This window comes from Geospiza fortis, unplaced genomic scaffold (genome assembly GCF_000277835.1).
Source record: "Geospiza fortis unplaced genomic scaffold, GeoFor_1.0 scaffold164, whole genome shotgun sequence".
Taxonomy (NCBI): Eukaryota; Metazoa; Chordata; class Aves; order Passeriformes; family Thraupidae; genus Geospiza; species Geospiza fortis.
Window position 1 is genome coordinate 1,574,877 of NW_005054426.1, and position 16,457 is coordinate 1,591,333.

Below are 16,457 nucleotides of genomic sequence, written 5' to 3' on the forward strand. Positions count from 1 at the left end.
TGGCAGTGCACACTTCTGTGAACTTTATTGAAATTCTCCTTTGGAACAACAAATAAATTTAATTTCCTGCAACAACAGTGTGTTGCCTGTAGCAGAGGCTTTTAGACTGCAAATGAGAATTTACCAGGGGTGGGATCAATACCAGTTACAAAACCACTTTGCAAAACTAAATAATTAGCAAGGACGTCAACTGCATTCTCCTGGCATAAGCCACATGAGACCTTTTACAAGTTCAAGCTCCATTTTCAGTTCATCAATAACCTGAATTCATACAAAACCCACACATTAATGTTAATCTCCAACAGGACTAGTAGAGTGGATATTTTAATTTCATAAAATGCATACTGAAATCTTAGATTACACTTAGCATTAAGGCAGTGTGGAAAAAGCATTTTATCCAATGTCTGGGGAAAAAAAGTCCCATAAAAATCAATCAGTTCTCATACCAGATTTTTTAAATGAAATTACAATCAGAAAATGTACGAGTACAAACTTTGAGCAGGAAAGCAAACTGGTTAATTTACACACATGGAACAAATGCTAAATAAAACTTCACTGACTCCAGCGCACCACTCAAGATTTAACCACTTAAAAGAAAGTGTCTTTTAGTAATTGAAATAAAGCCACACAGATAGATCCATTCACCTCTGACTTTGATGTCCTATCTATTTATAAAATGCTTCAATCTCTAGCTAAGTAGAAAAAGCATTCTGCCTATTGAAAAGAAAAAAGGAGGTGGAGTTGTTTGAGACAGGAGAGCCCATGGCAACAAAAAGTCAAATCACACTTCAGAAACACCAAAACAAAACCTGGAGCATTTTAAAGACTCATCAAACAAATAGGGCTCTTCTAAACAGGAAATTAAGAGCTTCCACAACTGCTTTGATCAGTGTTAGTGTGCAGTGATTTAACTGGCTAATGGCCACTAACAGGGACACAGCTGCTGCTGCACCAGGTCAGTGGCCTACAGCTCAGAGCAAGCCCAGTTACATGGTTTAAACTCTCCATAATGAATGACATATCAGCCCTCTGCAGCCAGAAAATTCTCTCTGGTACCTTCCTCTCATTAGGGATGAGATTCCCATGTATTTCTATAAGAATATATTCAATATTCCAATAATGAGTGTATTCTCATTTTAAAAATTGCCAGAGCATAGACATGTAATTTGAGAGAATTACACTAAAAAACTAAGCCTTGTTTAAAATCTGTTTTTATTTTCAGCACTGAACTGCTACTTTAATATTTAGCTGAACATTTAAAAGTCTGAAACCACATCTGCTCATTTTAACATTGCTCACCTGTTTGATAGAGGTGTTGCTTCCTTTATTTTAACCTCATAGCACTTTATACTGCTTTCAAAATTTTAGACCACCTGAGGTTACTGTTATTAGATATATCACAAAATAACAGTGACATTGAATATATGGTCTCATCAGATATTGAAGCAAGGCAAACCCAGCCACTTCTTAAACCAGCAAATCATTGGTCTTGTTCTATTATAACATCACTTTTACGGACTTTGTATATAAACTTTAAAGACACAAGACACAGCTGATTTTTCTTCATGGTCTGACAGATAAATGAAATTGTGTTGGGGGTGTGACTGCTGGAGTTTGGGTTTGGTTTGTTGTTTGGGGTTTTTCTGGGGTGGGGGGGCAGGGTTAATAATGTTATTTATTAAATACTGAGGCAGGAATGTACCACCTAACTGATGCCGCTGATTTGCTTCAGAGTGCCTTCTATTATGAATTCTATTTAACTGAAAAGCTTGTACAAAGACAATTTATCCCATGCAGATGTTGGCTCTGGGTTGCGTTTTTTGCTTAACAAGAGAAGAAAGCACAGGATGCACTCAGCACAGTGTCTCATCCCAATTACAGTAAAACCATCCAACAGCATTGCAGTTGCTAACAGCAATTTCACACTGCTCTCAGAAAACACACATCCACTATCTCAACAAGTTTGCCACAGTTGAGAAGCTGTGCAAAAATTCTCCTGGAAAAGATTCCTACTGAAGCTGTGGCTGCAAGTTCCAGCCCTCTTGAAAGCAAGACAAGAATAGCAGAACAAAATGTAGCGTACACTCAAAATTCCGTAATTTTGGGATTCTTATGCTCTCCCATACAAAGTTTTGCCTAATCTTCAAGATATCTGACCAACTCCTTAATAGTCCCACAAAGGGATTCATGGTGTTTTCTTTCTCTGTAACACCACAGTAAAAATTCACACCTTTTCATGTGAGTGCTCACCCAGCCCAGAGAAGGGAGAGCCAACATGACCTCCCCTCACTTTTCCGTGTTTGATCACACATGGGAAAGTCTTGGGACACTTCCCTCAAAGGGCACAACAGGGACAGCTGTTTCTACAGAAACACCTGACAAAACCAGCAGGTAGCTTGCAAAGGCAGGAAGTCCTAAACCTTAGTTGCTACACCTCTGCAAAGACTGGCAGCCAGATCTGCACAAAAAAAGGCACAGAGTGACAGCAAAGGTACTTATATAGAAGCACGCTTCTGCGTTATTGAGGTCAGCATTGGAATTTATTTTTAAAGCTTATATTTTCAAATCAAATACATTTATGGACTTAATATGGCAGCAAACCTGCCCCTTACATTCTCACAACCTCCCAGTTTCCTCTTCAACCTTCACCTAAGCCCCCTAGAAACTTACTCATTAACAGCACCTGCAAACACCAGATCTTCCAAATATAAAGAGTGATTTCAACTTTTTTATATAAGCAGAACAGCTAGAAACCACCCACAGTGTTAGAAGTGGTGATGGAAATATTTGCCATACTTCTGACATGCTACTGCCACCTTCTCCCGGGCTCGTGGGTGCCCTGACACATCACAGAGACCCTTCAAACCTTGTCCCAAAACAATCCTCTCCTCCCCAGGCCTCCCTCGGCCCCCTGAAAGGGCTGCAAGCAGTGAATTAAGACCACAGCTGAAGGGACTCTGCCAGCCTGGTGGGACTTACAGCCTCAGCACTCACATGAAATCAGGAGGCCACAAGTACATTCCAGGTGTGCTGTTTGGGGACACTCCTTGCCACCTTGCTGTCCCTAACAGTGGCATGCCTGAAAAGCAAGAGCATCTTCACTACTCCACAGGTAAACTGATATCCAAAACTGTCCATTTAAAAACAAACACCAAGCTTCTAAATCACAGTTCTGACTGCAGGCCTTACTCTGTTTATCCTTTCAACTCTGGCCAGAAACACAACCACGAAGAACATGGATTCAGATCTGCCCAAAGCTCTCCCACTGAACATTATGGCAGCTTTTACTGGAATTCTGATTTCTACCTTATCCACTTAAAGTACCTGGGCCTCTGCAGCAAAATTTAAATGGAAATATATTAATCATACAGTATTCCACAGAAGCAATCACATAACCCAAATGCTTCTTCCAGAGGAATTCAGACATACTTTCTGTACTGGATAGCTTTTGTGGTATGCCATAAGAAAATGTTACTTTTCAACCTAGTGCAATGCCAATAGGAAAACAGTGATGCAGGTGGAGCCTCATGGAACATGATTTTGCTCTTGTTATCCTACTGGACAATTCTCTGCCGAGTGGCACAGCGAGGTCTGCCAGAAGACGTGCTCAAAAGATCTCTTCAGCCTTCAGCAGTTTCTTCCATTCCTCCCTTGATGCTCACAGAGTCTCTCAAAGCTTCATTGTGGCCTGGCTGGTGTGTGGTGTGCACACTGAGTTCAGGGCTCTCCCTAGGCCTGCTCAGAACACTGAGAGCCCTCTCAAACAGCCAGCTGAGCTTAGGGTCTTGTGTCATCATAAAGGATGGCACTTGAGCAGCCTTGAGTAAACACAGTGTGCACAAAATAGAACTCTTAAGGCAGCAGAATGCAGCTAACTTTGAACTACTAGGAGAAAACCCTAACAGTATTTTAGTATCTAAACATTCACATTAAAAATAATTTTATATGTCAAAATGTCAGTAGTGCTGGAAAAAATGATTAACATTTGTTGACATTCTTGACATAGCTTCATATTTTATCTCATAACAACAAAAGAATCATCAAAGATGCTAGGTTAAATACGTACTTGCTACAGCATCTGTTAGATAAACACACTGAAAAAGTTTTTTTATATCAAATTTTGCTATTTGAAACAGCTGACTTCTGTCATTCACACCATTTTGAACATCTGTAAGCCTAGTGCTGCTACTTTATAAGAGGGGAAGGATGTTTAATCAAGCAAAGCTCCGCAAATCCAGACAGTCCAGTTTGTAGCCTTCATATTTTAGAGAATTATCAACTAAGCCAGATTTAGTGTATTACACCAACAGCAATACATACCAATGCTAAACCAATGTATAAAACCATGTTCTCTTTAAAATGGTAGAGTTTGAGTGCTGACTTGATTGGGAATGAGCTTTCATGGCAGTCCTGACATATTCAGCAAAGTCAAGCAGAGCACCAGCATATCCAAAGCTGTCTTTAGCTGAGCAGAAAAAAATCAGGAGTTAAACAGCTCATGTATTTCTATTCTGCTCCCCCAGAATCTTCTTTGCATTGTGATTTTAAACCCGACAACACTTAACAACAAAAAAAAGTGATACAGGGAAAGGGCACTCCAAGTTCATATTCTCATAGCATGACCACACAGGGTTGGTGCACATAAAAATAATCAGTATGCAACTACCTCCAAAGATGTTAAGACCAAAGTAGTGAATAAGTCTGTCCTTATAAACTGGATTATACCCCAAGGGATAAAGTCAGAGGTAACTTGGAGATGAAATTAGCATCTCAACAAGTCAGGAGAAAGACACAGAGAAACCAGGCAGTTCCACACGTTTGTATGTCTAGAGTCACTTTTTGCAACTGCTACAAAAAGCTGCTTTTGCAAGACATAAATCAACAGCTTTGCTGAAAGCATTACAACACTCAAAGTTCAGAGCCCTGAGCCTTTCAAAATCATAATTTTAGTATTTACTATGCTAGACAGATGACTTGAATTTTTACAGTATGCAATTCAAATTTTAGAAATTTAAACAGAGGTGATTTACAACTGAAATATATTCAAATCAGAACATTTTGATTCATTTAGAACCATTAAAATGGTATAATTTTTGACTTGTAACAGCTTTTTCAAAGACTTGTGGTTGGAGGAGGGAAGGCTGTGCAGACCAATAAAACTCTAATTATATGAACCATATCCAAGAACCAATACCTGACACAACTCTAATACTTCAAGTAAAAACCAACAACTAAAAGCTGTAAGACAGACTCCTACAAACACTCTCCCATCTTTGATAAGAATCAGAGGTACAATGAACCTTTAGAGCATAATTATTTAATGTAGTTTCTTGTGGAGTCCAAGAGGTAAATCACTCAGCTATGTATCTGCATTTCAAGGAAAAAGGACCATTTTGAATTATGTTATAGTCTTGATTTCATCTCCAAAGCACAATTTCATTCCGTGATGTAAAATATTTCTGTATTATAGAAATCTTATTCCTGCTCCAAACTGAACACCATCACATATCCTGAAAAGAAACAAACAATAAACAATGTAAGTGATAAATTACTAATGAAATGAAAATCAATTCTCCCTATCCCCAAATTCCAAAGGTTTTAGTTGACAGTGGTTTTTTAAAATAAATGCTTTGACAATCTGTCATCCGTACAGAGCATTTACATTTCCAAATAAAGCCTATAATTTTGAAATTGCTATTATACATTCACATTGCCCACAGAAACAATCCTCCTGTATGAAAGACCAGCTATCTCACACAATATTCACAAACAAAACAGGCCTCCTGAAGCTTTTTATTGCATATTATAATGTAGGGGGATAGAATATAAGAAAATAAAGACAGAGTAGTGTTGTCATATATTGCAAGAGCTCTATTGTCATTATATTGCAAAGGTTCCATATTGCTAGTTTCATACCTCCTTGATGTTTCTCATAGGCAGCTCCTCTAGGCACTGACTCTTCTTCTCACAGTAGCCAACTGACTCCAGCTCCCCCTCAGCCAACCAATCCACTATTTTATAACACTCTTCTTATTACTGGCTACAGGTGTGGCCTGTTAAAATCAGGCCTGCTCCTAATCTTTAATAATTAACCCAGCTGCAAGTCTTTAAGGGGTAAGATTACTTTCTATACTAACTTTATTTGCTTATATTCTATCCCCCTACAGAGTACAAAGTAATCTTACCCCTAAGGAGTTGCAGGTGGGCTAACTATCAAAGATTAGGAACAGTCCTGACTTTAACAGGCCACAGCTGTAACCAATGAGAAGAATAGTGCTATAAAATAGTGGAGTGGGTGGCTGAGAAGGGAACTGGAGTCAGTTAGCTACTTTGTGAAGAAGAAAGAGCCAGTGCTCAGAGGAGCTACCCACAAGAAAACACAAAGATGGTATGAAACTTTTGTGATAGGAGACAACAGTATGGAACTTTTGCAGTAAGATGACAACATTATAATATTTGCTTGATGCAGGATAATTGGTTGCTAACAAATGAATTTGTTCTTCTTTCCTCTTTATAGATAAACTTGTTTTCATTTTTCAAGCAAAGACATTAAACTAGGTATTTATTAAAGACAGCAAATGAGGTATTTATCCAATCATTTGGGTTTAGAAGGCTTAAGAACACCCCACAAGCTGTTTGAGTGATCACTTCCCCACCAAAAATGAAGCTGCTACACAGCTATTTGCACATATCAACAGCTGCTCTCAAGATAAATGAACTGTGGCACTTGGGAAGCAAAGTCTTAACCCAACTGTGCAACCAAGGTAAATAAAGCGGGCTGGGAAAGCAGCACCAAGATGTCTCTGTTGGGATGGACTAAACAAACCCACATGCCACAACTCTCTCTGAGAAAGCAGACTGGAGTGCAGCAACCTCTGCAGAAGCTGGTGTACCAAACCAACCTGTCTCCAGGCTGTACTCCCATGGGGAAGCAGTAGTTGAGCTCGAGCCTGGCGATGTTTCCCAGGCGCAGCACTATTCCCAAGCCGTAGGACCAGCGGATGCACTCTGCCAGCCTCTGCAAGTGTGCCCTGGGACCGTCACCTGCAGTCAAACACCAACGGATGAGCAGCACAGCAAGAGAGCAGAACTAGAATAAAAATACTGTGATTTCAGTTGGATTGTTGGCTGCTCTCTGTGTCCCATTATAGGGCATATAGGGCACCTACTAGCAAGAAGGAGGAAATGAATATTAAAGACTTCAATGTCTTTACTGCTCTCTTCCAGTACCTGAAGGGACCCCACAGGAAAAATGGAGAGAGACCAAGTGACAAGAGCCTGGAGTGACAGAACAAGGGGGAATGGCGTCACACTAACAGAGAGGAGGGTTAGATTGGATATGAGACAGAAATTGTTCCCTGTGAGGGTGCTGAGGCTCTGCACAGGTTGCCCAGAGAAGCTGTGGCTGCTCCATCCCCAGAACTGTGCAAGACCTGGCTGGATGTGGCTTGCAGGAACCTGGGATAGTGGAAGGTGTCCCTGCCCGTGGCAGGTGGGAGAACAAGATGAGCTTTAAGGTACCTTTCAACCCAAACCATTCTGGGACCCTATTCTATGATTTAGCGGGTCTCTACTAGTTTTAAGTTGATTGAATTATCTCCCTCCCATATGGATGTCACCTTTCTTACATCAAGTGAGGCAGACATCAAATATCACTATATTCTAAAACTGACTGAAATCATATTGAAAAGTTATGCATTAATACACTGAAATGTATCCTGAATAGAGTTAGGGATGGGAGGAGAAAGAGTTCCATCAGCTACCACACCCTCATCCAATGCCACCACTTTTTCTTTAGTTCATCCCAGTAAACACCAGAACTCCACTAAAACATCATCTTTCATTCTCCCTTCAGAATGGTGTAAGATAGCAAGTGTTAGTTACACACTGGACTGCAAACATCACCTGTTCACAGACACTGCCATTACCCTCCTGGCTCTCTTTCCTACAAGTTGTGGTGGAAATTATGGAGAGAGCTAAAGAAACTACTGGCAATCTGTCAAATATATAAGTTAAAAGCAGCAGGTTTTTGACAAACACCAAAATATATGCAGTAAACAAAGTGCCTCTGAGTGAACACACGCAGAATTCTCCTTTTTGCTCTTATATGAAGAGAAGAGGGGGTTTTTATTCTGTTGAGTCTTACCATAGTTGAGATTGCAGAGATTTCCAGCATTAAGGAAGAAATGTGTTCGGAAAAGGTCTCCAAACCCTCCACGGCCAGGCCGGAAAGGGAGAGGGGTGTAGAGATGCAACCCTCCAGCCCAGTAGGCTTCTCCTCCCAAATAATCACCTGCTTGGGCAAAATGTTGGAATAAACATTTTAATTTTAATTTACTGTGGAACATATTAAAGGAATCACTTGTTAAAGGCACAAAAACACACCCATAAGTTGTTTTACATTCCATAAGTTTATATTCCACTTCTACCCTTTACAACTCTTCCCATTTGCTTCCAACTCACTCCAAACTCAGCACTATTAGTTTGAAAAATTAGAACTTCCACATTTCTTTAAACCTTCCAAGGGAAGTACATTTTTCTTCCTTCCCTCACCAGAACAGCCTGAGGCATGACAATTCATCAGAATTACGTCCTGGCCACCTTTGTAATACTTCCCTTGATAATAAAAATGGGCAATTGATACAACTGAACTATTAATTTCAAAATAGACTGGATATTGAATCCACTGATAACAGCAGAGTAAGGAACAGAACTAAGGAAGCTCCTGACCCTCCAAACACCTCTGCTGAGAAGATTATCTTTCCCCCTAAGCCACCTGAACATAGGCTGTATCAAACAAACTGTTGCTATAACCATGTTTTGGGAACTTTTCCAGCTTGAAGGTTGCTTACTAATTAAAATGACACACTGGAAGTGTGCAAGTTTGAACACACACATGGTTGATAAAATTAGTAATTAATCACAGCTTAACTAAGAACTACCTGGTTTATCCCATTGTGAACTGATCTGTAAACACCGTATCAAAGCCATAACACTTCTCAAAAGTAGAGAATGAGTGTAATTATTTTCAGGCTATTCAAAGTTTAAGGATTCTCTGTGACACACTAATATTTACAGTATTGTCAGAGGAGGGGGACTTAAAAGTGTCAGACCTTCACTCTGGGGTCCAATGCTGTACATACTGAATCCACGCACACTTGTTGGTCCACCAAGGTAAAACCTAGTGAATACAGATAAATTTACTTTAATGTTTCACTTAAAGGTGACTTTGCAACAGCTTTAGTAATGTGATCTTTAAACACCAGCATTAGAAGGCAAAATTTGCTACAGAGTGAACAGAGTCAAAATATGGTTTTGTGTCTGAATAAACCTATGCCTGTTACAGAATTTTGCAGGTGGTAAATACCATTTTGCAACCAGAAATATGGGCAGGCAGAGCTACTACACAGCAATTTATAAATTTTTACCAGCCCAATATGAAAATGGCTTGAGTATGAATATGCAATTACAGCTAACTGTAAACATTTTATTCTCCTCAGAACTACTACTGTTCTTCTCTTGTGCAGCATACCTCTGCTGACTGGGAAAAAAACCCCAAACATTTAAAAAACTTGCCTGTCAGCTATACTGGATGGCTTGTCTCCAATAGGTACCAGCATTCCACCCCAGAATGATGCTGAAACAACCTTTGGAGAGAAAAACAAGTTGTTTATTAGTACTTATTCCTCAGGCAGAGCTCCCATCAGTCTCCCAGAATTAGAGCTGCTCACATCCTGCAGACATCACACCCTGTATATCAGATTTGCAACAGGATTTTCAGGAAATTCTTGATGGCTGCTGCCCTCTTTCTTTTATGCAGTGCTGTGCCTTGAAAATGTCAATATAGCACAATTGAACCAAATGCTACTTCCACAACAGCTTAAGGGAGCACTTAACCTCATTGTCTTGAGAACCTCATTGTCAACCTCTTGTCTTGAGAATTTTCATGTCCTGAATTAAGACAACACTGCTGCCATCAATTATTCCTGGCAATTTGAAACCCACAGGAGACTGAGTCCAACAAGAAGCTGCCAAAAATGTACAATTATAACTTGTCTGTAAATTACCCTTATAATTACATGAAGCCACCTTCTGTGACTCACTATTCTGACATCAAGTAAACTACAGAGTTATTCTTTATCTATAAAAAGTAATTCTTGCAATTCAAGTCACTGAAATAAATAGATATAATTATTTGCTTGCTGCCTGTGTGCTAGGTGTCACTGATAGACAGTGACATCTCTTGTCAATACCTTTGAGATAGAAATTATTGTAATCCCTGACTTTTAAATCTTCATGATGGAAGTTGCTGTTTAATTCCCCATTCAGCTCTGAGAAGAATTTACTGCACTATCTCCATGTGATAAAAAACTTCTTTCTAAATTCAGTTAGAAATATTCCTGGGATACGTTGAAATTCTTATTACAGTTTTTCAGTATTTCAATTCAAAATCCTATTTCCACCTAATACTAAATCAATGCTGTTGAAATCAATTCCAGTTTTTTCCCAATAATCTTATACACAAGAAACAATTACATGCTATGATACCAAGATGAACAGTTATATATTCAACATTTCAATTAAAAAGGAAATCAAACCAAGATTATACAGAATATTCATGAAGGTTTAAAACTTTTAAGTTTTTCAAAAACTTCCAAGGTTTTTGAAAAATCCTTTCTAAGGAAGACCACAAAGAAGAGACATGACCAACATCACTTCTGGAAAGAAAAACATTCTTATGGTTAACTGTGAAACAAGTTCTCTCCAAAATTCCCACTTTTCAAGTGATTGTGCACAGCAGGAACATAAAGTTAAAAATACAGACAGTCCATTTTCCAGAAAACAGAATCAAGTTATCTACTCCAGCCATTTTCCCAATCTTTTTCCTAATCCATAGTGGAAAATAATCATAACACATAGGTTTAATAGCTCCAGAAAAACCTCAGGTCAATTACTAAAATATCTTTAAAAAGTTTACCGAATCCCAGAGAAGTTGCTTATTCAACTGAAATTCAAAATCCTCTTTCAGAAAGCTCACATCTCCACCTGTATAGCCAGCCAGCTCCTGCAAAGACATAAATTTATGGCAGTTGCAACAGATATATGTTTCTTTCCTCTAAAAGTTTAGCATGTCTGTATCAGCACAGGCAGTATTTTTCTTTACAAGAAATACAGAAACACTGGCAGGGTGAGGCAGGTGATTTTTGGACTGAGCCATGCATGAACTTCTGAGCCTCACAATAACAAGCTGCATTTTTTCTCTGTTCCAAATATTAAACCAAACTATTGCTTTCCAAGCCATTTTGTAAATGAAGGCAAGATAGAATGGAGCCGGAAAATGCAGCATCCAAAATCAAGACTGTATTTTCCTAGATCTGAGAAGATTTCATCTGGTGAAGAAGGGCATGACACAATTTGTTATTTTCAGCTCTCATGAAGCGACTGAACTTCAGTGTAAGAGGCAAAATCTAACAAATTACACAGTACCTAAACCCTGAATTACAACCACTTTTCTCACTCACAACAGTCCACTGCTGCTTACGTTTAGTTCCAGTGGCATTTCAAATCTGCCTCTAAAGCACTAGAGAAATTAATGCTTCTGAAGTATTACCCACACAGCAGAAAAGCCAACTTTTAGAAAGGCTCTGACTGTAACAAGAGGGAAAAGCATTTTCTCAGCCAAAATGTTACATGCATATGCCTTGGAGAGTTATTTTTACCCAGTCTTTCATTTTTAACTCTCAGACTTAGAAATTATGTAAGTAGCAACAGGACTGCAGCCTGGCAATCTGTGCATGACAGTGTTAAAAAAAAAAAAGAAGGGCTAATTAATACCCACTGAAAGTGTAGTGCAAATACTGTCAGGGATATTGTCTCTCAGCTAATAAATAATTTAATTCTGATGGAGAGGCTGTGCTCTTTGACTAATGGCATACAAATGAAAATTTTCCACCATAAAAAAAGTTTCATGATTTTAAAAGGCACACTGGGTAAACAGAAAAGGTAATTACCAGTCTGCATTGTGCCCTAGTCAATTTTAGATTAATTTCTAACTTTAGACTTTTGAACATTAACATCAATTAGATAAATTAAGACTTATTTGAACACACAGATAAACCCCGATAATAGCACAAGTGATTTAAAGCCACCTGATTAATTTTCAGCAAAGCACCTCGTTTTGGCAAGATTGAGGAGTTCCGGGAATCAATTACCATGGCATGCTGAAAAGAAGAAAAAAAATTGGGGTTAGGTTCTCATATCTGTTGAATGCCTCAGAGTGACACTATTATTTTCCTTCCAAAACTGCGCAAACAGTGGAAGACAAGCACAGCTCCAGCTAAGATTAGTATAGCTACATGGATTGGGGAACAATGTCCCTATAGACTGGCTTTGTTTGACATTTACAGGCCACATGAAATGCATACATTTGTATTTTCTGACATGGCACACACCCAAAACAGAGCAGCAGCCCAACTGCAACCCACCAATCTCCAAAAAGCTTATCTCCTACAGTTTGTAAGCAGTAAGTGAAAGATGGCAAGCGACCAGAAGCTGGCATCGGGGAGAATGTTTACAAAAGGCTTAGGATGAGGAAATTTACTCTTCCTGTCCGCTACAAAACAAAGCAATTCTGCAAAAAGAGATGGCAGGTGAGACAGAGGGAGAACAAGCCAAAGCCTAACAGTCAACTATAATTCTCTTCATTCCTTGTTCTCCCTTTGGGCCTCCTGGATTACTCCATGGCAATGACCAGACACAGCAAAAGATGTTTGAAGGAAAACACATTCCCTCCAAAGACAAAAAGCTCCTTTGGTATCACTCCTAAGTATGAGATGACTCAAAGTTATGTGTTTTTAAAATATTATTATGAAAAAGCCTTACAGAGAGAGAAGATTTTAGAGAGTGCCCACTTTCCTCTCGAACAGAAAAGGATGCTGTTCTAGCAAGGCAGCCAAGCTCTCTCCACACAACTTCCCACTTCACTGTGTGATTGGTCTTCCAGATGGGAAACTACAATAAAAGATTGAGAAAGTAATTAAAACAATTGTTACAAAATTAAAATAAATATTTTTTATATTTCAGTCTATGGCTTTCTTCCCAAACTTCTTGAAACAGAGACAAATCCTTTTCCATTTCAGAGTTATGCTAATTCTGCTCCAGCCAAGACAGTTGGATGCACACTAATTAATCCATTCCAAATGAAAAATATCTTGAATTGGGCTGATACAGTAAATTACGCAATCAGCTGCCTCTCTGAAATGATAATTTAAAAAAAAATTGAAGAAAAACATACTGGCATTTTTATATGGCCAAAATGAGACTGAATTGTAACAAAAAAATCCAAGATGCACAACCTCTGTCCTTTTCAAATCACTGACCCCTTTAAAATAAAGACAAGTCAGCCCTGTGCATGTGTGATTCAATTATTCAAAAAGTAAAACATATTTCCAAGAGCCCAACTGAAACGTAAATGAAGCATGTGTTACACTTGTGCTACACTCACATTATATTCTGTTGATATTCCTCTGTCTGTTTCTCGAAGAGAGCTCCAAGGGAACTGTCCAGTTACTTTGTATACATTAACTGAAAAACTGAAACACAACATTACTGGCAGGTTTGAAAGGGAAACTATTTAAGGTACAGCTCTGAATAACTACAAAAATTTAAGAAACTAGCCCTGCTACATCATTACCAGACCCCCAGGAAAGAATAAATGTAATTCTTATCCAAGGAAAGATCTTTTAATTGTTTTGTATTCCTTCACTAAAAAAAGAAGTAGCCAAAAACACATCTCCTACTTTTTTTCAAAGTTTCCAGGCCGTGGTTTGAAGAAGGACAGGCCATATGAAGTTTCTTTTGTTCCATAGGAGAACTGGAAGGTCACCTTTTCTGCACGTCCAAGGAGATTTGGGAACTTCAGCCCAAGCACCTACAGAAAAGAAATAAAAAAACCCCCAAAACACTAGACAAACAAACAAAAACCTCCCCACACCATAACGTTTTATATTGTCTGCTGCCTTGCATCTAAATCATATGCTGGAGACAGGGACATCATGAGAATTAGGAATTAAGATATTTTAAAATACTCATAACTGAATGTGGTTTTTTTCTGTTATTTTTCTCTCTGCACTGGCAGCAAAAGGCAACAGTGCAAATTACAATCAAACATCCAACTTTTACTGCTGTTTAGTAGCTGCTGACTTAACATGCACTCTCACTGAGATATCAGTACTGATATCACTTCCAGCAAAATCTCCAAGCCTGTCTCAAAGCCCTGGAGAACAAATCTTTGGCACAACAAGCAGCTGCTCTGCAACTGCACGCTCTCCTCCTGATCCTCAAGAGAAACCCCTGTCAGGGAGGGTTCATCAGAACCAAAGCATGGAAAAATTATCACTATGGAGCCACTTCCCTGTAGTTTTGTTTTGAGCAAGATCCTTTTGCAACTGGACCTGATGATGGCACAATACAATTCCACAATTCTCCAGAAACTACTGAAACAGTTTTGCCTATTCTGACACAAATTCCTTGCATCCTTCAGGCAGCTCTTGCTCCTCTGACAGAAAAGATGGAGCAGGTTTCCTCCCAACACAGACACTACCACTGTACTATTGTTGTGTGTTCTATTGGAAAAGAATATAAAAAACTCCGAAATCCTGACTGCCTTTGTCTGACAGCTGTTGGAAGCAAACCAGTAACCTGAGCTTTGTAATGATGGTTATTAGGCCATAAAAAGAAATGCTTTTAGTATGAAGTACTACATGTATAAGCTTCAGCTGAATTTAATGGATTAGAATAAATAAATCTATTCAACTCTTAAGGAAACTATCTGGGTTGCCAATATCAGTGTATACAAGTCATGCTTTTAGAGCATTCACAAGTTTTACTTCTCTGTGATAAATTAAAATCAAACAGAAGAGGAAGCTGAGCACAAAAAGAGAAACCCAAGCAGCTTTCAGTCAGTTCTGAGCAGCACTGGAAGCAACAGGTAGGATTCCCTGCTGGTTTCCTTCAGGCCACAACACCGTGGACTTGGCTCCTGGCAGTGGAGCTGCATAAGCAGCACTCAACTCACCCAGTTCCAGCTCTCCTTCCACATGCAAAACACCATCACCTGAGTCATGTGGGATCATATCCAGGTTAAAAATACCCCTAAGAGGAAAAGGATGAGCCCCTCGATCTGGCTTATCCACCAGCCCCAGGCACAGCTGCCCTGTGCAAGTGAGAAGGCAAAAAGGGTGCAGGATAAGCACCTGAGAGCACAACCTGATCACAGCAGCACTTCTGGTAAAAGCACACTCACAGACCAGCACTACAGCTGGTGCTTCCTGGGGCAATTGGCAAATATTGTTCATACAAGATTTTAATCTGATGCATCCTTAATTGAGTCATATGAAAACAAGTTCCAAAGTTCGTAGAATTCATGAAAAGCTACAGCCCAGAATAATTGATACCAGGCTAAAAGAGAAAAACAAGAAATTTTTCTAAGTCAAATATAAAGCATTCTGACTGAGAAGAAAAATACTTCAAGTATATCTCATAGAAAGAAAATACCAAATTCCTTACTAATCTCTCCAGTAGACAAATCATTTTAAATAGAAGCAAGAAATAATTCAAGAAGTTTCAAGAAATAAAAAACTAACATCGTGAGCTGGAAGCTACACCATTGTCCCCCAGCTTAAAATAGTCTTTTGCTGAATGAAAGCCTGGCACAAAGTCCTGACAAAGTCTTAGTAAGGCTGGATCAAGACTGGATCACCAAATTCACCTGAAGGTAAGAGGAATATCAAAAGGCATTACTAATAATTTGAAATAATCCATACCATGCTGCCTTCATTGTTGCCAACCATGGTGTTATAGCTCCCAGTTAACCTTCTCAATTCGGTTACCTCAAAGGTCACATCTAAACCATTTGGAAGGGCATCATCTCCTAAAGAAATAAATGAAGTGCATTTTAAAAATTGCAGACAGAAGGTTAATTGAATTATTTGAAAACTGAGTTAAGGCATAATAAAAGTCCATGCTACAAAGGTAAATGGCTTGAGAAAAGGCTGTTTGGATGTGTGTGCAGAATTTGACCCAATCATAGGATTACTGGCTTTAATAATTTCATGTCAATGTGATGTGCAATACAAGTACAGGACACATTTTCAAGCTTTCCCTCACATGTTCCTTGAAACTGTGGATTAAGGAAACCTTACTGTAATCATTGTAAGTGCTGAAATTCACTCATTGACATACACATATATGCAAACACATGCAAATAGATTTCCTTCATAGGGGTAACTGATATAGATACATTTGTATCCACAGCACACCCACCTATTCTTCTAAAATATATAAAAAGGTATACAAGTAAGTTACACACACAAAAAATATCCAACCTATTACACAGGGAAATATATATTACAGGTATGAATATAAGAGAATAAAGGTGAGGATAAGTGAGGGAATAC

General features: G+C 38.9%; 1 protein-coding gene across 1 annotated transcript in view; it reads right to left on the reverse strand.

Moving 5' to 3' along the window:
• SAMM50 (SAMM50 sorting and assembly machinery component) overlaps window positions 1-16,457 on the reverse strand; it is a 22,272-nt gene continuing 5,815 nt past the window's right edge. Inside the window, exons 5-15 of the mRNA XM_014309408.2 lie at window positions 15,825-15,931; window positions 13,800-13,930; window positions 13,505-13,592; window positions 12,883-13,011; window positions 12,150-12,221; window positions 10,979-11,065; window positions 9,577-9,647; window positions 9,114-9,181; window positions 8,147-8,293; window positions 6,903-7,044; window positions 1-5,510 (exon numbers count right to left, since the gene is read on the reverse strand). Of these exons, the coding sequence (XP_014164883.1) occupies window positions 5,465-5,510; window positions 6,903-7,044; window positions 8,147-8,293; window positions 9,114-9,181; window positions 9,577-9,647; window positions 10,979-11,065; window positions 12,150-12,221; window positions 12,883-13,011; window positions 13,505-13,592; window positions 13,800-13,930; window positions 15,825-15,931 (1,088 nt within the window). The 3' untranslated portion in view covers window positions 1-5,464. The remainder of the gene's footprint in view (window positions 5,511-6,902; window positions 7,045-8,146; window positions 8,294-9,113; window positions 9,182-9,576; window positions 9,648-10,978; window positions 11,066-12,149; window positions 12,222-12,882; window positions 13,012-13,504; window positions 13,593-13,799; window positions 13,931-15,824; window positions 15,932-16,457) is intronic.